Source organism: Neomonachus schauinslandi, chromosome 11 (genome assembly GCF_002201575.2).
Source record: "Neomonachus schauinslandi chromosome 11, ASM220157v2, whole genome shotgun sequence".
Taxonomy (NCBI): domain Eukaryota; kingdom Metazoa; phylum Chordata; class Mammalia; order Carnivora; family Phocidae; genus Neomonachus; species Neomonachus schauinslandi.
Genome location: NC_058413.1, coordinates 96,665,132 through 96,687,871, shown reverse-complemented (window position 1 = coordinate 96,687,871; position 22,740 = coordinate 96,665,132). Strand labels below are relative to the sequence as shown.

The window sequence follows — 22,740 nt, the reverse complement described above, 5'->3', positions numbered from 1 at the left end:
TTTAGAGCCTTCCCCACGCTCACCTACAGCCCCCATCAACCAACCACTCATCTGTTTTCTGTCCCTACAGTGTTGCATTTCCCAGGACGGCACAGAAATGGGACGATACGGTAGGTACTTTCTCCAGTCTGACTTCTTTCACTTAGCATAATGCACCCATATTGGCACACAGAGCTTTTTATCACTGAAGGGTACGCCACAGGACGGATGGACAACAGCTTGCCCATCCATTCACCAGCTCAAGGACATTCAGATTGTTTCTTTTTTGGGGCAGTGACAAAGCTTCTATAAACACGTGTGTCCAGGTTTCTATACGCCTGGAAGTTTTCATCAATTTCTTCTGACAAAGATGGAGAGTAAACTCACTCTCCCATCTGAAACAACTCAAAAACTGGGGACGGAATGGCTCCGGGACCCGGGCCACCAGGCAGCACGCGGCAGTGCTGAGGGCGGAGAAACAAACGAAGCGCCCCCACAGCTGCGCCCTCACATCTGCTACCGGAGGGCACGGGGGGCCTGGTAACACCGAGACGGGGGGCGGGGGCGGGGTTCCAGGCAGGTGTGCTCACCTTGCCAAGTCCCGGAGCAGAGCGAGCGTCACAGGCCGCACTCTGCAGACCCGCAGGCCGGCCCCTGGCGTCTTGGCTTCTCCGGGAGGGCAAGCGCGTGAGGAAACCCCCTGGGGCTGCGCAAGGGCCACCGGAGAGGGGCGGCCGGACCAGTCCCCCGCGCTCACACGGGGCCCGGAATAGGAACACTGCCACCTACTTTGTCGTTCGTGGGCGAAGGCAAGGGTGCTCAAAGGGTGCTGCCTCGGAGGGGGGAGAGATCAGCCCTAGATTAAGGGCCGCCCTGTCACCCCAGGATTCCCCCCCCCGCCCATGCCTTTCGGGTGGGTCTTGCCGGCGTCACGTGGTCTCCGCCCACGCCGCTGTCAGTATCCACTGAAGACTCGCGAGGACCTTGGGCGGGGGTCTGGCCCTGTGAATTCCCATGGCCTTCGCCTTCCAGTTTCCCGTGAACTCAGCCGCCGGCCTTGGCCAGGGGTCCCCTCCCTGCACGGCGGCCAGGAAATCCTCTTCAGGCGGTAAACTCAGCCAAAAGTAGGGCTACCTCGCTTGTCTGGCCCCCTCAGGAATCGCCGTCCTCCAACCCCTGCGGTCCTACGTCTGAAAACCGCCATATCGACTATTCTTTCCAGTTCCGTAGGTGTTTGCGGTGCACGGTCCCCAAGTCTCTGTCTTGTCTGGGAGCACAGATGACATCATCTCATTTTGTTTTGAAAGGGCGACTCAAGAGACCAGACCGAGGACGGGCTTGGGCAGAAGTAGGAAGAGCAGTGAGGGAAGGTACTGTGGGAATCCGGGTGAGAGCCAATGGCGGCGTGCTCCCGGACTGCGCGGAGGAAGGGGGTAACAGGTGATTGAGTTCAGGACGTATTTGGAACATAGCGCTGATGAGATTTGCTGATCAAACGGTTTCAGGTGTGAGAAGAAATAGGCCGGCATAGTAGACTCTACCCTTGCTGGCCTGAACACATTCATACATATCCCCAATTCCGGAAACTCTTCTGGAGGCAGGAGCGCTTGGGTAAACCATGTTCAGAGCCTTTGAGATCAGTAATATGAAGTGGGCATGGGTAGGGTCATTCCTGAGGTATAAGCCAAAACTCCTCTCCTCCCTTACCGCCAGAGAGCTTGTGCCCCGACCAGCCAGCTGGAGGAACCAGCCAAGCAAAGCCCGGGGTGCTCATATACACCACGCGGTGCTTGTCCTGTGCTTTTCCTCTTCGAGGTTGCCCTTGTTCATTTGAAGCCAATTTTACCTGTTTCTAAATATTAACCTGGGGCAGGGGGCCCCGGGGAATGGGATGCGATGGCATTTGGTGGTACCAGGATCATTACCAAGGTCAGCTGTCCAGGGAGGGCCCTGGCAATGACTCCAGTATTCAAGGGCCAGCTTTCCAACTTCTCCAGAGAAGGGGTCAGCACTAATATACTTGAATACCTGGAAACATGCCACACATTCTTCAACGTTTTCCATGTGTGATCCTACCTAGGTAGGTAACATTTTAGACAAGGAGACTGGGGCTCAAGGAAGTAAAGGAACTTGTCCCAGTCATAGCTGGCAAGTAATAAAACCGGAACCCAACTCCCAATAAGCCAAAGATGGAAAACCCAAGCCATTTCTATTAAACATAATTTTTATTTCATCCCAGGCAAAGCTAAATAAAATTCTACAATGCCAAACGTGTTATAAAGGCAAGATAGTTGATCACATTCATTCTGTGCTTGAACACAGGTCATTGCTGGGGGTGTGCATATCTGTGCCTCCCAGAGGCACCCATGGAACAGAGGCCTCCCAGACATATCGCTGCATTGTTTTGATCTATAGTTATATATAAAAAAAAAAAATGACTATGGGTATTGTCATCCAAGCCAGAGGAATAAACCGTGCATAAGATAGTCAAAAGCTCTGAATATCAGGTGGGAGGTGGGAGGGGAGGGACTCCAACCTGGGACACAGTAAGGTGAAGCAAGTAGGGTTTTCTCGAGATGTTCCCCTCCCGGCCCTCCCTCCCCCAGCACTCCTGGCAGCTGTCCATAACAGTGGGAGGGAGTCATGGAGTCATGGAACCGAAGAGCATGGCTGGTCTTCCCCTCAGTCTCTTATCCTTTCTCAGGCTCCTGGTGTCCCAACAGGTATTGCTCAGGCCAGGGAAGATGGCTCCCCAAATGTGCCAAGTCTCCCCCATCTCAGGCACACGTACCTCCATACATCCCCGCTTCCAGGCACAGTCCCCCAGACCGCAGGCATGCACCTCCACACGCACACCCTCACCTGCCACCATCTCTGGGGCACGCTGTCACACCCCTCACTTCACCTCCTGGTCACCCAGCCAGGTAGGAAAAGCCTGAGCTCCATCAGCCCCTCTCCCAGACCACTCTAGCCTTACGGGTTCATTCTGATGGCCTTTTGCTCAATTCCTACCCAGGGAGAAACTCAAGGCCTGGAATGCTGAGGTCCCATTTCAAGGTCAAAGATGGGGAGCTGGGAAAGACTCTGTCTTTGGTCTCCCTGACTTTACTGTCAGCACAGCTGCATGCCTGCAGGGCTCCCAAGATCAATTCTGTAAATGGCTCTCTCTAACCCACAAGCCCTGGAAACACCCTCACCAGCCCCCAGAGATCTGCGCCCACTGACGCTTTTCCTGAGAAGATGGCTTTGCCCATAGACATTCTATTGCAAATCTATGCCAGTGTTCCTCCGTGGGTATCAACCCAGCTCTGGGGAGAACAATTCTCTGTTGTGGGGATAAAACTGAGCATTCTTGAGCACTCACTAAATGACCATAGGGCCCCCAGGCATTGGGACCACCAAAAATGTCCCCCTACAGTCCCTATTATGCCACCTCTATTGAAAACTCCCAAACAAAAGCCATGGATAAGAAGCTTTAAGCATCAGAGCCAAGGTTTCTAATATTACAAAGACTAAAATAATTCCAAGGGGGAGGAGTGGGAAGAGAAAGAGAGAGCAAGAGTGAGTGAGAAAGAGAAAGTGCATGCGTGCGTGTGCATGTGTGTGAGTTGTGTGTGTGTCTCCTAGGGATGGGACACAGAGGTGAGGACAGGACAGACTTGGAACAATTCCTCCAATTATAATGCCTGGCCTCCTAGATCCCTTTCCGAGCCAAAAAGATTTTTTTAAACAAAAACTTGCCAAGCCCCACAACAATCCTGGGAAGTAGGTACGTATGATTACACCCACTTTATAGATGGGAAAAGCTGAGCCCAGAGAAGATGCATGACCCACCTATCAGTCCACAGTAGACCCAGGAGTGGAGAGGATGATGCTCTTCCCCCACCGCCCCCCTGCTCTGTACGCCCTGGCCTCCTCTGAAGAGAGTAAGAGGAGTCCAGGCGATTCAGCTCGTTCAAATGTTAGCACTGGGAAAGGGGGAAGAAAGCAGTTTTCATGAAGGTAGCCACAAGAAGTTTTTCAAATGGCTGGTAGCTCCAGTATGTCTGCTCCCAAACCGGGAAAATCTGCGCCTGAGCCTAAGGTTCTGGGGGGGGACAAGGATGGGAGCCCTGGAGGCAGATCAGGGTGGGACCCTGCGAACCCATCAGGAGGGTTGAGGGCCTCAGCCAGGCACCTGCAGGAGCTACTGCCCCTGCGGGAAGCCTGCAGCCACTTTTTGACAAGGAGAATCCTGAGGCAGTCCCCATAACCTCTGGGAAAGGGGGCTACTGCCCTCCCATCCGTCCCAGGCCCAGAGGACAGAGTGTCAGAGAGAAAGCCAGCAGGAGCAGATGGTGGAGGCCTCTGTTATCACTGCACGGCTCACTTCATCCCTCCCGTCCCGCCGGGGACACCACCACCGCATTCCCTATCAGGGAGCCCAACAGCTCCAAGATTCCATCACTGTCCAGGGGGCCATGGGCGGCACCACCCCAGCTCCCTGGTCCCCAGCATGGCCTTGGGGGGAGGCAGGTCGGGGACCCCTCGGAGTGGCACACCAGGGTTGGCCGTCATACACAAGCTGGAGAGGGGACGGAGGGGATGAGCCAGGACACGAGGAGCTAAGGCACAGTCCAGCCCCACACAGGGGTGTGCAAACCAGTTCTCAGGAAAGCAAAGGAAGACTGAGCACCCTCTCCCTGCTCCTCCCCAACCCCGGGGGTGGGGGGGTGACACAGATGAACAGGAAGCAGCCAGAAAACCCAAGGGCCCCCTCTTCTGAAGCAGGAGGATCCCTGAGGTGAAAGCAAGCCCTTGACCCCGGGTTGGAGGTGAACAACCCTGGGCCAGGGGAGAAGGTATGATGGAAGAGCATGGGTACAGGAGGCATGAACCCAAGGGAGGGGAGGGTTTGAGGGTACAACACCTCAAGCAAGATGACGCCCCCTGCTGCATCAGGGAAAGAGGCAAGCTCAGGAGTTCCCAGGGGCGGCAATGGGCCGGCCATGCCGAGGAGAAGGGGCAGCCAGCGCTGGCGGGGCTGGGGTGGGCATCCCAGGGGCCAAGAGACCCTGGTCATGGGCTCGCCCACCTCTGCGGTCCTGGTTCCCCAAGGAGAAATGCTAGGAAAGGCATATGCAGTGCCCCAGTGCTCCAGGAAGGCTGGAGGGTCCTCCTCACGAGCCCCTCAGGAACTCAGAGATCAGAGGAGCAGGCTAGGGGGGCCGAGACCCCAAGACCAAAGTAGCCAGCCCTAGTTGGGAGGGTTCACAGACTCCAGGCAGCAGGGGGTGGGGGGGCAGGGGGTCTGGGGGGTGGAGAGGGGGTGGAAGCTGCCAGACACCTTGTGGCGGGGGGGGGGGAAGCGCCTTACTAGAAGGACCTGGGGGATCAGGTATCCATCAAAGCCTCTCACTATAGGGCCCCCTCCAGCAGGCTCCCACCCCGGATCCTGTACAGAGTCCTCTAGGCCACATCCACCACCAAAAGGGTTAGATCTCCACACTATTATTCACTGGGGTCCAGCTATTAGGGCAGGCCTCGCTGATCCCCCCAAGCCTCTCTTAAAGAGAAATCTGGAGGAAAACCAAGGTATTGCTCATACAGGGTGAGGAGACTAAAGAAGACCCCAGGTACCCCATGTATTAGGGGACCCACCCTCCACACCACCCAGCCCTCCTTTCCTTTCCTGAACTCTCCACAGGCCCCCTCCCCTGGCCAGCCCTCATCCCTGGGGAGCCCTGGCTGGGAGGGGGTGGGCAGGCTGGGCAGGACCCCAGTTTCTCCCCAGAAAGACTACAGTTGGAGCCAAGCAGCAGGTGTCTCAGGCACGTGGGTTCATGGACGTGGCTCAAGCATCAGTTCATCATCAGCAAGTGAGGCCCGGGCGGCTGCTTGGCCCCCAGCGGGGGCTCACACTTTGGTTGGTGGTTTCTCTTCCGCCTTAGAGCCAGGCAATCCATTCTCTGTGTTATCATTCCCTGAGGAACTCACGAGGCACTCCTTCCTGGAGAGGGAGAGAGGAGGAGAGGGGCCAGAGTAAGGGGTCGGCTGTGGACAGGAGCCTGGGCCCCGCGGCCAGCCCCGCGCCCTCTCCCAAAGGTGGCAAGAGGTCAAGTCACCCAACCTCTCTGGGCCTCGGCTTCCTCATCTATAAAATGGATGTGACGATGACACCTTCTTCGTGGGGGTGCCGTGAGGCATCAGTGAGCACTGAGAGCAGTGCCTGGCACGCAGACAGGACCCAGTGAGACCCATCATCACCTAGTCGTCCCAGCGTGGTGGAAGGCAAGGGCACCAACCAGGTGCTAGTCGCAGGGATCAGTGCTCAGGGGAAGCCAAACCAGGTTAATTCCCAGGCCATGCCAACCCAGGGGGAAGGGTGCGGGCCGCAGTGCGCGCAAGGGCAAAGAGCTCCTCCCCCAGACCCCGGCAGGCCCCTCCTCTCTGGGGTGGCTGTGACAGGAGGGAGGAGAGTGCTCCCGACAGAGGATCTGGCAGCAAGGAAGGCAGGTGTGGGCAGGGTGGGATGGGACAGGGGAGACAGCAGCAGGAAGGAGGGATGGTTACGTGGGAAGACACCCCCCCGGGGAGGTTCACCACCCTGGCTCCAGAGTGAGTATGGCCCACCTCACCGCCAGCGCCCACGCTGTGCAGGGCTCTCCGGGGCTACATCACTCCGAGCTTTCCGCTCAGGAAAACTTCCGAGCCTGTTTCACGGTCGCTGTGGCTAAACTATCTCAGCCTCACCCTGGACTTGTGTAGCCGACTTTGAGGCCTTCAGGAAGGACTTACTATTTTGTCCTCATCGATTTTGTCTTGCACAATTTAGTCCATAGCTCCAGCCTTTGAGCTCCTCCTAGATCCCAGTTTTGCTCTCCAACATAGTCACTAGGTTCCTGAAAACCTGATATCATTCCTGGCGTAATTCAAATCTTAGTAACAGTGAATAAGCAGAGCCCTGTGGCATACCACTAAAGACCTCTATTCAGATGGATCTATCGATCGATCGATCGATCGATCGATCTCTATACCTAAGGTATAGTCAAACCAGACAGTTCCTATCCACCTAATTCTGCTCCCAAGCACTCCATATTTCTTTACTGAGAATCTGCTGGGTACCAAGCACTGTGTCAGACTAGAAGACTCCCTGCTCTCAGAAAATTTACAGTCTTCCAGAGAATGTGACATTAAATAAGTAACCACAATACAATGTGATAAATGATAGGATGAAGGGTTTACCAAGGAGGGATCCACCTAGGAAGCCGCCTTCTAGGGATCAGGGAGGGTTCTTCGGACATGTCACAGAAGTTGAGACCGACAAAGATGAACAGGAGAGGAGGGAGGAGACATTTCAGACAAAGGGAACTGCCCCCACGCGTGGAAATCCAGAACTGATCCTGAGATGCTGTCCAACACCTCCCTTCTTTTCGGGAAGCCACCCGATCTCTGCTGTTCATGCGGGCTTTCCTCGTGCTCAGACGACCCCTCTCAGGCTTCCCTGTGGTCTGTCTCCCACCTCCAGCCTCCCCCTACCCAGTCCCTGTGCTCACCAAGGCCAGACTCTTTCTTCCAAAGCCCTCTGATCATGCCAGGTCCTGAAAGCCCTCGAGAGCTCCACTGCACCCAGGAAGAAAGCCAATCTCAACCTGGACTCCCAGCTCCCCAGGGATCTCCCCCCAATGCCCTCTGCAGGCCTGTTCTCTCCTTCCCCGCCACCGCTCCCCCTACTCTCGCGACCAACAAAACACCTTGTTCTCCAGACACATGTCTCTTCCTAGACTCTCTGCCTCTGTTCTCAACAGTTCTGCAGTGCCCTTCTCCTCACCCTCCCCAGGGCTTACATTAGATCCATCTTGCAAGGCCTACCACAAACGTCCTTTGGCCAAAAACCCTTCCCCAGTGTTCCACCTTCTTTGGAACCCCTGGAGCATTCTATTGCACCTCTTTGCTGGCACCCATCCTCTCTACCTTGTCTTACATTTATTTGCATACACACCCTGTCTTCTTTACTTAAGGGCAGAATCTCATTCCTTCCAGAATTTCCTACAGCACCTGGTACAGTTCCTTGCACACCTACCTCAAAAAAAGCCATCAAATGAAAGAAGGAATGAATGAACTCTGGATATACTCCCCGAATCAGTAGGGTATGGTGAAAGTGGTTAAAGCTTTGAAGCCAAACAAGTCAGGATGCAAATCTCAGGTCTATCACTTTCTAGCTGTGTGGCCTTGGGCAAGCCACGTCACCACTCTGAGCCTCACCTTGCTCAACTGTAAAATAAAAATTGTGGCTATCATATAAATACCTGGCAGAGTACCTAACACATGGTAGGCATTCGATGAATGACAAGAAGTGTTATCATCCGTAGCCATCTCCTGATCCACCAGTGCCCTAGCAAGAAAACGTTTGGTCTGCCTTGTCCTTGATGAGCCCATGGTGGCTCCCGAGGATCACTGTTTTCTTTTCTAGGTGTTTTTATTTTTTTTATTTTTATTTTTTTTTTTTTAAAGATTTATTTATTTATTTGAGAGAGTGAGAATGAGAGAGAGTACATGAGAGGGGGGAGGGTCAGAGGGAGAAGCAGGCTCCTCGCCATCAGGGAGCCCGATGCGGGACTCGATCCAGGGACTCCAGGACCATGACCTGAGCCGAAGGCAGTCGCTTAACCAACTGAGCCACCCAGGCGCCCTCTTTTCTAGGTGTTTTTAAACCACAGGTTGAATAATCTGCTCTCCAATTTTGCTAACCATCAATAGCAAAACTGGTTGTTAAAAAGAGAATTTGGTCTAACTCCATGCCCCTGGCCCCTCTCAAAATATCCAAAACCCTGGCCACGATGCAGGGAGACAATCCCAGAATTCTTCATCTCAGCCAATGCCTCCCACTCTCGACTCCCCGTGCCGTCCCCTTAATATCCCCCTGCTTTCAGCTTCCCTCCCCTCTTACCAGCACAATTTCTGTCCTTTCCAGCCTAATTCCCTCTTCTCAACAAAGCAGAATGATGGGAACAGAAACAGAGCAGCATCCCTTCCCCCTTGAATCTCCTTGCCGCTGTCCCCCTCTTGGCTCCAATGCCTCCTTTCATCTTTCTTGCTGATAATACAACTTCCAGGGGCGCCTGGGTGGCTCAGTCCATTAAGCGTCTGCCTTTGGCTCAGGTGGAATGCAGACTGACCTGGGGTCCTGGGATCAAGCCCCGAATTGGGTTCCCTGCTCAGCAGGGAGTCTGCTTCTCCCTCTCTCTGCCCTTCCCCCAACTCATGCGTGCTCTCTCTCTCTCTCTCTCTCTCTCTCTCTCTCAAATAAATAAATAAAATCTTTAAAAAAAAAATACAACGTCCAAATACCTTTTTACATTCACTCCTGCTTCTCTGGAGCCTGACACAGTTCTGGCAATTCTGGGCCTGGAGCGAGTACTCTCTCTACCTCCCCGTCTTCCCTCCCCTTCCCCTTAGAGATGTCTATCTCAAACCTGAGCTGTCCCTGGGGCTTCTGGGGAGCCCCTATCAGCCTTTTTAGGTTTTTTTTAGTCTCCCCCAGGTGAACTTCCAGAATCTCACAGTAAGACTCCCACCTCTCTAGAAGGGTCTTCCCATTTTAGAGTTTCTGTACATGGAATCTTGTCTTTTCTATGATGAAAAAAACAAGGCATCTAAATCCCTTGGTAGGACTTAGGTTGGGGAGGTACAAATGGAAAGAGAGAAGCTAATGGGATGGATTAGGAAGCAGGATAAGGAAGAGCAAGTTCATATACTCAGGGAACTTGGTGTGCTCAATAAATACATACTAGGAGGGAGAGGAAGAAGGGCTGGGAGACAGGAAAGAGTGGTAGGAGTGGGAAGAGAGGATGGGATGAGGGGACAATGGAAGGATGAAGGCAGATGGGGGCAGATGACGGTGGAATAAGATGATGTTGGGAGCACCCACAACACAAGATGGGAGTGGGTGGTGGGCCGGTGGGAGGACAGGAGCGTGCAATGGAGTCAACTCACTTCTTCTCCTGAGTCTTCTTGATGATGAAGGCAATGAACTTCTTGACCAGCAGGATGAGGATGAGGAGCCCAATGACCCCACCCACGACTCCCAGGATGATGAGGGTCACCGTGTTGTCCACTTCTTCCACTGTATGGCCAGAGCAGGGAGAGAAGGGGGTGGGCGAGGGGAGCAGGAGACGCCTGGAGCCTAGCACGACAGCAGCCCGATGGCTACAGCCCTCCAACCCTGGCATCTGGGATGTGCCCACTCCCACCCAGCCCCCAGCCCTCCCCAGGCCTTGCAGCAGGAAGCAGAAGCTGGAACATGGCATCTACCAGGATAAGGCACAACACAAAGAGGTTCCTTCCCCCACCCCCTCCACACACATACCCTCCCACAGACACACACACAGTTCTGGAATAATTCAGACTCAGGGCCCTTAACAGTTTGACTTGGCCACCCAAACTGCCACATTAAAAATTTCATTGCCTCGGGCGCCTGGGTGGCTCAGTTGGTTAAGCGACTGCCTTTGGCTCAGGTCATGATCCTGGAGTCCCGGGATCGAGTCCCGCATCGGGCTCCCTGCTCGGCGGGGGGTCTGCTTCTCCCTCTGACCCTCTTCCCTCTTGTGCTGTCTCTCATTCTCTCTCTCAAATAAATAAATAAAATCTTTAAAAAAAAAAAAAAATTTCATTGCCTCTTGGGGTGCCTGGGTGGTTCAGTCATTGGGCGTCTGCCTTCGCTCAGGTCATGATCCCAGGGTCCTGGGATCGAGCCCCGCATCGGGCTCCCTGCTCGGCGGGAAGCCTGCTTCTCCCTCTCCCACTCCCCCTTCTTGTGTTCCCTCTCTCGCTCTCTCTCTCTCTCTGTCAAATAAATGAATAAAATCCTAAAAAAAAAATAAAAAAAGCTTTCAAACTTAAAAGTGATGGAAAATGTTTTTTTAAAAAAATGTCATTGCCTCTTTCTGGGCCTCCTTTGTCCACGCAGGAAAAATCAAGAATCTCCCTATAACAACTTTTATGTGGCAGGAAGACTTTGGAGTCAGGGCGTCTGGATTTTAACTACAGGATCTCAGAAGTCACTAATGAGCTGGTAACCTTGAACTGGCCACTTAAACCTTCTCCCTCAGTTTCCTCATCAGAAAACTGAGCTGACTTCCAGAACCTGCTCCACTCACCGTCTCCCCACCTCTGTTGAGAAAACTCCATCCTTCCAGCTGTTCTGACCAAAATCCTTAGAGTCATCCTTGACCCCTTCCTTCTCCAAACACCACATTCAATCCACCTGAGAATCCTAATGGCCCTAACTTAAAAATTCCAGAATCTGACCTCTCAGTACCACACTGGCTCAAGACATCCTGGCCTGGATGTTTGTAGGAGCCTCCTAACTGGACTCCTCATTTCATCGTCTATTCTTGGCCCCGCAGAGAGCCTGTTCTGGGTTAACTCTTCTGCTCAGAGCTCTTCAGTAGCTCCCATCTACTTAGGCTAACAAGGCCCCACACAACATGGCTTAACCTGACTCATTTCTTGCTATTTGCTCTGCTCCAGCCACACTGGCCTCACTGATGTTCAAGTATCTGCCTCAGGGCCTTTGCACTTGCTATTCCCTCTGCCTGGACTATCTACCCAAAGACATCTTCATTGCTCCCTCAAATGTCCTTATTCTAGGTCACCTTTTCATTGAGGCCTTCCTATGACACTGTTAGCACCCCTTTCTCCCTCCCCATTTTGTTTTTTCCCTACAACACCAGCCATGTTCTCTTATACAACATCATTTTCTTCTTTATTTTCTTTACTGCATATCTCCCCTGATGAGAAGGAAATCTCCATAAGGGCAGGAATTTGTCTACCTTGTTCATAGACCTAGTAGGTGCCACATAAGTAGGTGCTCAACAAATATTTGTTGGCTAGATGAATGAAGGAATCTATAAAAATGGAGAAAAGATCCCTTCAAAGGGACGTGTGAGGGACAAAGGTGCGAAGGTAAGGTACAGCGCCTAACTCAGTGCCTGGCACCCCAAAATGCTCCATAAATGTTGGTTCTCTTGCCCTCCTCTTCCCCCCCTGCAAAGGCTGAGCATGAAGTGAGACGACATCCAGACAGAGAGGAAGAGGGGACGCCATACACAGCCTAGACTCAGATGGCTCCAGGCTCAGAGCGAGCTGCCTGGATGGCCTCCAGCTCCGCCCTCGGCACAGCTAACAGTGAACTCATGGGCATCTCTCTCTCCAAGGACCCCACTTCATCCAGGAGAGCAGTGAGCCCCCAGGCAAGCAAGAAATGCCACACAAGCAGGACCCTAGAGCAGGTCCTTCCTTTTTTCTCTACTTCTGTGCTTCCTTAGCCTTCCAGGCTCCCCGTCCAGGAAGCCCAGCATAACACCTCCAGCCTCTTCTCTAACCACCTCTAGTGTCGGGGGTCATGTGACCACCTGGCTGCTCCCCACAGGCTTCTTCATGCCCCCCTGTCCCACCTGTGGCCGACGGCAATCCCCAGCGGGGGTTTAAGCTCCAGAGGGGAGTGGCCACTCTTACCAATCTCAGTTGCCTGTGGCTTTACGTGCTCTGTCCCTCTGTCAGTCCTCTGTTTACCTGTCTTCTGTCCTACCCTGGACTGTAAATTCCTCAAGGAAGAACACTGGGGATCATTCATGTCACTTTTGGTGTGATGCCAGGCATTCGATCAACAGTTGTGAGGGGGATACACAAGAGTAGTAATCATCAGCACACACAGAGAACTTTCCCACCACGAACCATCCTATGTCCCGTCCCTACTTCTCGCGAGCACCCTAGGATGATGCAGATTTTGCAGATGAGGAAAACCAGGCTCAGAGGGGCTAAGTGTGTATCATAAGCTATTCAGTGGCAGAATAGGTATTGGAGCTATGTTATCTGAGCTTCCAAATGTGACTCCAGTAACTTTTGAAAGCATAAAGCAAAAGAAAACACCCATGCGGCTGGGCTGAAATGTCATTTGACCCCACTGAGTGGGGTACCCCGCCGTGCTTCCCACTCCACTGCCCTCGTCCCAGCCACCACTGCTTACATTTATCAACGACTTGGAGGAAGATGGTGGCCTGGTGCTGAAAATTATTCTCCTTGGGGTTCTGCACATGACAGGTGTATTTGCCTGTGTCGCTGAATTCCAGGTTCCTCAGTAGAATGGAAATGTTGTTCATCTTCTCCTTAGTGGAGCCCTCCAGAGTGATGCGATCGTCATTTTTGAACTTCACCTTAGGGTCAGACTTTTCATTCTTCACCGTCCCGTCTATGAGCTATGGGGGGAAGGGGGTGTGGAAGAGGTGGCCAAGAAAGAATCAGGGTCCTCAAGGGTCACAACATCACTCCAGCCCAGTCCTTGGGTGCCTCCCTGTCCAGGTCCAGAGAGAGCCTACAGCCAGACGTGCTCCCCCCACTTGGTTTCCTTCCAGTACCGATAGCGCTGACTGCCTGTCTAACCTGAATTTCGCTTGCTTCAAGCTAAACCCATTTTCTATCATTAAGATCCCCCTGGAACGTAGCACAGCTTTTATCTCTTTCTTCATAAAAGCCTTTTACATCATGGCTCCAGCAATTACCACTCTCATTTCCCTCTGTCACCACCACCACCACCACCCACAGCCTTTGCTGACAACTTGTCCCCTGTCCATCTGAATTCTGGCCCTCCGTCAAGACCTGGATCAATCCTACAGCACTGTCTACCAACGGCCCTGAGCCCAGTGTTTAATCACATCCAGAGTTGGTCTCTTGTGGCTTCCTTATGTACACTTCGGGTCCCCTACGAGACTGCACAGTGAGTACTCACTAAACACCTGTTGACCTGTCCATCCCCACCTCCAGCCCACAGCCCTGCCGAAGCTCCTGCAGAAGAGCTTTCTCTTCCCTAGCTTCCTCTCCTTTCTTTCTAGGGCCAGGTCCCCAGCCCTTCTCCCATTTGAACTCTTCTCATTTCTTTTCTCCAAGCCTTCCAAGGGTCTTTCACTCCCGTTTTTTAAATTAAATTATTTTTACACAAGCAATCCAAGTTCAGGCATTTCTTCAGACCAGACAAAGAACTCTAGCCAAGAATTCCAACAAGCCCCGAATTCTGGCAACACCATCTAAGCATCCCTCCCACTTAGATCCTTCTGGACAGGCTCTGGAAAGAATGCTAGGAGAAAGGATGACAAAAGGTAGATTCCGGGGACCATCACAGCGAGGTCAGTCCCGAAGGGACCAGAGCAGGGGAAAGGGAGGCAGAGGCAGGGGCAAGGTGCTAGGGAAGGGAGGATAGTCTGAGCTGTCCTGTCCCTTCCCCCACTACTTACAGTCCTGAATGTATCACTGGTGTTGTAGGACCACCAGAAGTGGAGGTCTTGGAAGCCAAAGCAGCTGGAGAAGGTGCAGGGCAGCAGGATCTCCGTGCCATTGACAGCGTAGATGGTGGTGGCCTTTCCCACAGACACCTCCAGCGACAGGGACACCGGGAGCAGGAAGAGACCTGTGTGACAGTCGCCACCTCCCTTAAGAAAACCCTACCGGAATCTCCAGCCTGGAGCTCTGGAAGAGGACACTCGGGCAGGGAGGAGTGGTGGCCAGGCAGGGAGGTCGCTGTCACCCTGTGTATCAACTTGGGAGGACTGTTCTCTTCAATGAACACTGCCTGAGCCACCAGCCCTTACTCATTTCTCCCCTTGGCCTGGGCCGGGGAGCTGCCCATGTGGCACTCCGAATAACCACCAGAGGTCACCCCAACCCAGGAAAACGAGGCCCTTGCCGCCTGGCCGCGCCCCTACCCCGCGGGCGCAGTCGCCGCAAGTGCCATCCCGCACCCCCCCCAAGTGCGGGACGGGCTCTGCCTGTTTGCAGTGGGAGTTTCCCCTAGGACGGTGCGCGGCCCCCCGGTACGTTTCCCGGATGGGGGGGGGGGAGGCTGGAGCCAGGTCCCTCGCGGTGAAGAGAAAATGGGCAAACGCAGCCGCCACACTGCACCGCGGCCTCCCACCGGCCCCAAGGGGCGGAGAAGCGGAGGGCCACCTCCCGCCCAACCGTGCCTGGCCGGCCGGGTCCCACGCCCTCTGGCCACCGGCCGCGACCCTGGGACCAGGAGGGAGCCCAGGCCGGGATGGGACGGGGCGGCACCGGGCGGCGGCGAGCGCGATCTCAGGAGAGAAAGTGGGAGGGAGGGCGGGAGACACCGGCGGAGACCGATTCCCTACCACAGGGACGCTCGAGAGCAGGGGCGGCATGGAGAGGGCGCAGGACCGCTGGCCCCTCCCGCCCCGCCCCCACACCCCGCAGCCCCTCTCCGGCCCAAGTCCTGGGAACGTTCCTCGAGCGCCCTCCGCCCCCCTCCCCAGCTCTTCCCCTTCCCTACCCGCACCCCCACCCCACCACTGCCCTGGCACCCGCTTCCCAGAATGTCAATACCACCCCCACCGCTTGGGCAAGTGGAAACCATCAGTCTCCACTCCTGGCCTCTGGGACCCCCCCCCCATGAATCCTTGTAAGGGACCCTGGCCCTTCTCCTGTCCTACAGAGTCCTGGAGGAGACCCCAATGTACCTCAAGGTGGAGGGCAGGAGGGGCGTCAGAATAAGAAGCCTACGTGATGTCCTTGCCCTGAGGTGAAAGGGGCACCTGAGGTCTCAGAGAGAGTCCTACTCAGGTTCCCAGTGATCCCCTTACTGGGCCCACTTGCCACGGGCTGCAAGTGGGTAATCCCATTTCATTCCCCCCGCACACCTGTAAGATGGGTATTTTTAATCCTACATTTTACAGATGGAAAACGTGAGGCTCGGAAGAGCAAAATGCCTTGCCCAAAGTTGTACAACTTCCAGGGGTTCTTGAAATCCGAACCCAGGTCTGACTCAAGAGCTGGTGGGCAGTTGAGAGCAGCCATGTGGCTGCACTAATTCCTGTCCCAAAGTTTCCCTGATGTTTCCTCCCAGACTGCACCTGCTCTCAGCTACTTGCACCTCCAGCCAGACGTTCCCAGAATGCCAGTGCCAGAGGCCCCAGACTGATGCCCACGGTAGAGACAGGACTACAAGAGACTCGCTTGCGCTGACTAGGTGTGCTGGCCGGGCCCCCCGAGACCCCCCTCTCAGCCCAGGCCTGCTCTCGGCTCTGCAGGCAGTCCCCAGAATTGGTGTTCCCAAGACAGCCAGGGTCATCTATGCTTTAAAGGTCAACAACCTTGCTCTTTCTCCCATCCTCACCCCCAAGGAAGGACTTCTTTTGTCTACCTTGATCCCTTCATGGCCCCTAACCAGTTTCCTCTTGCTTTGCTCCCCTAAGCAATGCTTTTTAAATGACAGAGAAGGCTCTGAGGAGAGCTGGCTTCCCTGCTTCTTGCCCTTGGGGCTCCTCTCAGCTTCTTCACATCACCCTAGCTTCTGAAGGCAAAGTGGAGCGCTCTTACCTCGAAAAGTCCGAAAGAACACCCAATGTTCCATCATGACCCCTGCCACGTCCATAATAGCTGATAGGCCCATTTGATCCTCACCCCCATCCTCTGAGTGACATAATATTATAGGTCCCTATTGCCGATGAGACAACAAAGCACAGAGAGGTTAAGTGACTTGCCTAAGGTCAACAAGAAACATTTCTAGCATTCCAAAACCCCAAAGCAAAAAAATCCTCTTACATCCTAATATAGCAGGACTTGCCCACCAAGGTTCCCATCAGGGCTGAGAAGTTAGCCCTCGCTCTCTGATGGGCTCTTAGGTGCCAGGAAATGTTCTAGAGGAGCGGCATTCCAATTTGAGAGACCATTAGATCCACCTGGAGGGCAACAGACAGCTTGGCCCTACCTCTGGAGTTTCTGATTCAGTAGGTCTAGAGCCTGGGAACTTGCATTTCAAAAGTTGCCAGGGAATGCTGGGGTCAGGCGCAACACTTTGAGGATCACTGCGCTAGACAGTTTACACATACGAACGCCAACTTTTATTAGAACACCAAGAGGTAGGTGTAAATTTTTCTCATCCTACAGATGATGAAACTGAGACTCCGAGAGGTTAAGTAACTCACCCAGGGCCACAGAGTAAATGGTGAAGCTGGGACTGAGCACTTCCTCTAAGAGAGGACGGGTATTTTATATACACTGTCTCACTTAATCCTCATACTAATCCTGTGAGGTGATTATTATTTTTATCCTCAATGTACAAAATGAAGACAGAGGCTCAGAGAAATTAACTTGCTCAAGGCCACACCCCCCCCAGTGAGCGGAATAAGTCGTATTCACATTGTCGAGGCTAGCTCTGCCTGGCACTCCTGGCTTTCTTTTTACCTCTGTTCCTGTCCTGCAGCACACCTCCCCCAGAGGTCTAGGGACAGGGGCCAGACAGGAGAGTCCACCCTCCAGCCTAGATGATGTAGGAGACCCCAGCTCTGCTTCCCACACTCATTGTTCCTCCAAACGAAGGAACAGAGTACGGAGCTATAACAGGAAAGGCCCCAGGAGAAGCTTCCTGATAACCACAGGCCTCCCTTGGGGGCCCAAGCTCCAAGGAGCACCATAGCTCCAGCCTCCAGCACTCACTGGCGCCCCTTGCCCAGGAACCTGGATCTTGGGGCAGATTGGGGAACTCAAGTCAGGGGTCAAATCACCTCCCCGACCCCAGCCAGAATGGGGTATCCAAGAACACCAAAGAGACACATCAAAAGTAAAATCTTTCAAACTGCTTTAAATAGGTAGAAGCAAAAAAAGAGCAAAAGAACAGTCCAGAACAGAGGACAGACTACTTCTTTAAGGTCTAGCTCATGACAATGCACATTTCTCCTGATCAGTGTGTGCCTGTGTGGATGACTTAACTAGTACACTCAGGACTCCCACAGTGAAACACTGCCAATTCTCACCATAGCCTGGAGGGGACAAAGGAAAGGCACAGAGGCGTTCACGGAAAAGTCCAGAGCCCTGCCCAAGTTAAGGCATCAAAGAGGGTGGGCAAGCCCGGCCTCTGCACTGCACATCCTCCCAGCAATCTGGAAGCCCTGTCCACAGTGTCTGAGAGGCTTGGGCAGAGGAAAGCCCCGGGGGCCCGTTTCCCATGCTCTCTCATCTGTGAGATTGTGCTGGGGAGACAAGAGGGAGCAAGGGCAGGTGTTGATCCACTAGAGGCCCCCAGGGGAGAGCTTCAGTAGGATGGCCAGGCCAGGAGCGGGCCCGCTCTGCCTGCTGACCTTGGGAAAGTCAGGGATGCCACATCCTGCGTGCATGCCCCCAAACTAGGATGGTTGTCTTTCCTATCTCCTGAGCTTGGTATAAAGCCAAAACATGGGCCTACAAAACACAAGAGGGGCTTCAGTGAGCCCAATGCTCTGACCGAGGCACCCTGCAGGTAGAGGAGGATGGTGTTTGGAAGGAGGGAGGGGGACAGGTCTGGCCTTCATCACAGGTCTGGAAGTAACCAGGGCACTCCTTGCTTAATGACCAGTGTCAGCTGAGAATGTCTCCGGGCCATTCACACGTTTTGTACTCCCACCCTGTACCACCTCACGGAGGTCATTCTTCCCATGCCATTTCCCTGGAGTAAAGAAGCTGCTTAGAATTTCAACTGTTTAGAATTTCAGTGTGTGCATGTGTGTATCTGGGATTAGGGGCCTCTTTCTGGCATCATGAGATTGATGAACAAGTCCCCATGAATCCTGTGGAATTCCACCCTGAGCCCCAGAGCTTTGCCTTCGCTCGCTGAAAGGCCCTAACCAGCTAGCTGGCAACTCTCTGAAGCCTTCGCCCCCCTCCCATCCTCCCTTCGGGGGTTTGTCTGAGGACTGACTCGGCACTCCCAAGTTTTACTAAAGTAATAAAAGTACTCAGCACGTGCAAATCCTATTATTAAATATTCCCACCAGCCAGAATCTTCGGGCCCCAGCAGACATTCCAAGGCAAATGTCAAGGCAGGAAGTGGTCTGCCACCTTTTCCCACATCCAGGGATCCGTCACACACACACACACACACACACACACACACACACACACGCTGAGGGGAGGGAGGAAAGAGGGGCAAGGTGGCCCGGACTCTAAGTTTAGCTCCAAGGGCTTGCCTGGCATGGCAGACGGAAACAGGCTGACTGTAATAAGGAAGCTGATACTCTCTGGCCCCGGGGGAGTCAGACAGGCTCAAAGTTAGAGCTGAGAGGCAGAAAGTGGGCCGAGGCCGCAGGACAAGACCCCTCCTGGGGTGCAGGCTCTAGGGGCTGTGGGAGGCAGGGCTGGGCCAGCCAAGGCCCCTGGGCCCAGAGACAAAGGAAAGATTTCAGCTCCCTCTCCCTAGGCAACCTGCCTACTTCCTGCCCACCCCCAGGAGCTTTGCTGAGACAGAAGCATGCCCCTGAGAGACTACCGAATGCTCAACAAAACCAGCTTTGCCAACAAGCCCAAACGGTGTGCCTGGCCCTGCTCTTGCAGGCCACAGAATGGGTGCGTTGGCTTACGCAGGGATCCCCACACTCTCAGCAAGAGGGCGAGATGGGAGAATCTGTGCCCCGGGGTCTACCTTTCACACAGATCCCAGCAGGGGGCGGACAGGCAGAAGGGCTTTGGGATACCCCACAGGCCAACATCTCCAGAAAAAAACCAATCACGGGGCCAGATTCAAACGTGGGACATCCCCCTCCTCCCAGTTTTCCCCTTTCCCACCCTCTTCTTCATGAACTCCTTACCTCCCCTTTCCTTTCCTTTTCTCTGAGCCGGTCTGAGCACCCTCTCCTTAATTGTGTTCTCATTAGACAAGCCCTTAATAAATACATACCAAGGGAAAGAGGGTTGCGCAACATGACGCCCTCACAAGTGATAATTAAACACAGATCACAGCAATTAAGCAAATCAGGGAACAAGGAAGGGGTGGGCAGGACAGATATATTACCAGTTACAAGCTCAGGAAGGGACTGGCACCCACAGAAACCTCAGCTGCAATAATGCAACCTTGGAAACTCTTCTCTACTGAAGAGAGGGTATCTTGGGAGGTCAGGAGAAATCTGTAGTCTCAGTCTGTTAGACTGAGTTTGACATGAGGCCAGGGGACTGGGGGGTGGAGGACCCCTGGAAGCCTACTGCTCTGTGCCCAATCTCCACATTTGTCTGGGCCCCCAAGCCTCTATCCCTGCATGCCTCACCCCTCCCTCAGTTCATCTGCACAATCCTGCTAACCTTCCCTCTCAGCCGACTTTAGTCCACTGGGAGGCAAGTCCGTCTGACAGAGCCCAAGAGACCTGGATTCTGTCCCACTTGACCATCGATTGGCCATGTTGGGCGAGTCGCCTTCCCTCTCTGGACCCTGGTTCCTCATTCTTCGGGGAGCTCTGTGATATTGGGTTTCCAGACTTCCTGCCAGCCCTGATGCTACCAGTTGGCTGACCAGTCGCCTCTGCATCTCCCCGACCAGACTGAAGCAAGGATGGCATCCGTGTCCCAAGCTCAAAGCAATGCCCCCTGGGCGGCCTCAGCAATGGCCTCCTGGCAAGGTGCAAAGAGGACCCCTGGTGGTATTCCCTCTGCAAACCAGAGGGGTAGGGAACAGTGTAGGCAGGACCAGTTCTGGGGCCTGCAAGTCTCCCACCTAGAAATCACTCTGCTTTTTCCTGGGCTCCCAGAGGGTAGCTCAGGGACTTGTCCAAACCTGCTCCAATGGGCTCCTGCTCCTCCCTGGTCTACCCAGCTGAGCAGTCCTTGGAGGAGGTGGGGGCTCCCCCCTGGAGAAAAGTACCAAGACTCTGCCCACAGTCCTCCTCCAGTGTATAGTGTGGTTTCCCACTGTGGTTCTATGAATATTCTAATGGCCCAGTCACTGGCATCCCACCACCCAACTGGGCAGTAGGCAGAAGGGAAGCCAGAGGTGTTGATAAGTGGGCTGGATTAATGACTGCCTGCATGTGAAGTCCCCAGTGAGCCCTTACCCCAGCCATGGTTACAGTGGGAACCTGAGCTGATCAGACATGGGATGGGGGGAGCGGGCGTGCAGCCGTACTGTGCCCGCCCCCATGAAGAGGCACCTTAGAGCTCAAGGAGGCACCAACCTCAGTAGGTCACTGTGAAACGAGCACACCTCTGTGCCAAAAGGACAGGAGAAAACACCAGTGTCCCCTCTCTAGCTGTGGCCATGTAATTAAATCAGTGGCTCCTGAGTGAGAGAAACACTCTATCCCCTCCGCTACCATGTGCCAACGTGGCGGGTCTGCATACGGTTTATTTACATTTGCACAAACAGCAGCGACTGCCCTTATAAGCTCCGTCCCCCTGTTTGCAGCACAAATGCCTACATCACGTGCCCAGCCCGAAGAGGGGAGCTGCCAAAAGCCAAATCTGACAAATATAAACAGGAAGAGGCGCAGGTGCCAGAGATGGAGTTAGTTTACATTGAAATCCAGCTACGGTTTTTGAGGAGATTATATTCTGGACTAATATTATTCTCTAATCTCTTGGAGCTCGTCACTCAAAACCATCGTGTACATATTAATAGATATTAAGACTCTGCTCCTTCTGTGGCCTCTGGATATATCTCCTCGGTCTTCATATTCATCCCAAAAATGAAGAGCTGAGAGCAAGTTAAACAGGGCCTCCCCGTGGAATCTCTTTGTAAGAAGAGAGACAAGATCCCTCCTAAAAGGGGGCTTGAGCCATCCTCCAAGTCCCTCCAACCCTCTCCAGTCCTTGGTGTGGAGCCTCAGGGAAGACAGTGGGCACTGGAGGAGATAGAGGGCAGAGGAGAGAAACAGAAAAAGGGCCAGGAGGAAGGGGAACCCCCTCCGCCCCCGCGCACCCCTCCCCACCCCCTCCAGTCGGTGCATGCCCGATGCCTGGGCAGCAAGCATCCAAGTTGCAAACAGCTCTGGGCAGGGGTTAGAAACCACCATCCCAACACTCACACGGGCGACCCCCTGGCGTCCCCTCCACCTAGGGCACAGACACCCTCCCCCAGCACGCCTAAACCTCGGAACCCGGGAGACCCGTGCTGCAGCCCGAGAGGTAGCTCCAGAAGCCTGGAGCTGAAGGCGCCCGAGGCGGCGAAGAACTAATCACGGGGCTGCCACCGCTGGGGCGGGGGACGCGCGCGGTCCCCAGGGAGCATCGCCGTCCGAGCCGGGCGGCCGGCAAGAACCTGGTGGCCGCGGTGCTCATCCGGCACCATGCCGCACTCCAAAGCCCACCGGGTCCGAGGCACCTCTCTTCTAAGTGTCCCCTCCCCGGGCGGGGGCGGGGGCGGGTGGACAAGGAGGAGAAGGGGTCAAGCCGGGGCTGCCTTACCCAAAAGCCCGGTGCCCAGCCATCTCGCCCGGGCTGCGCCTCGGCCCCCGGCCCCGGGCATGGTCGCGTTGTCTCCGGAGCGCGCCAGGGGCGCGGGGATGGGGTACGGGGCGCAGCGGCTGGCAGCCCGCGGTCTGCAGTGGGCGGCGAAGCCGCGGGGAACTCCGCGCCGCGGGTCGGGGCTCGGGAAAGTTAGCGGGGAGAGCGCAAGAGGCGGCGGAGGGAGGGAGAGGAGGAGCCGGCTGCCGGAGCGGCCGCGGAGGGCACGGGCCGGAGAAGGAGGAGCGAGAGGAGGACCGCCGAGCGAGCTCAGAGGAGAGCGGCGCTGCGCCTCTGCTCTGGACGCGCTCCAGCCGCAGGAGGGGCGGGGGCCGCCGCGGAGCCCGGGGCGCCCCCGCCCGCTGCGCACCCTGCACGGCGCGCCCCGCCTAGCGGCCCCTGGGAGCCCCGGGAGCAGGCCGGGCACCCCACTCCCTCGCCAGCTCGGGCTGGGCGGCTGCGGCTTGGCACTGCAGGGCCACCCGCAGCCGCCCGCAGGTTCCCAGGCGCTGAGCTGCCAATTGGGAGGATAGT

General features: G+C 54.8%; 1 protein-coding gene across 1 annotated transcript; it reads right to left on the bottom strand.

The window, feature by feature from the left end:
- Nucleotides 1-2,191: 2,191 nt before the first annotated feature.
- Nucleotides 2,192-22,435, bottom strand: SCN4B (sodium voltage-gated channel beta subunit 4). The gene is made up of 5 exons (XM_021696458.2): nt 22,168-22,435; nt 14,250-14,422; nt 12,989-13,217; nt 9,955-10,084; nt 2,192-5,968 (listed from the first exon to the last, which is right to left on the bottom strand). Exons 1-5 carry the CDS (start codon nt 22,226-22,228, stop codon nt 5,875-5,877), a joined length of 687 nt encoding a protein of 228 aa, XP_021552133.1. The 5' UTR covers nt 22,229-22,435; the 3' UTR covers nt 2,192-5,874.
- Between the last annotated feature and the right edge of the window lie 305 nt (nt 22,436-22,740).

What these genes read in the sequence shown, in the direction of transcription:
- SCN4B (XM_021696458.2), bottom strand. Translation starts at nt 22,228, where the DNA reads ATGCCCGGGGCCGGGGGCCGAGGCGCAGCCCGGGCGAGATGGCTGGGC. An exon ending in CCAGTGATACATTCAGGACT is followed by an intron (nt 13,218 to 14,249) that starts GTAAGTAGTGGG and finishes TTCCCCCCATAG; the next exon opens with CTCATAGACGGGACGGTGAA. An exon ending in AAGAAGACTCAGGAGAAGAA is followed by an intron (nt 5,969 to 9,954) that starts GTGAGTTGACTC and finishes CTCCCTCTCCAG; the next exon opens with GAAGGAGTGCCTCGTGAGTT.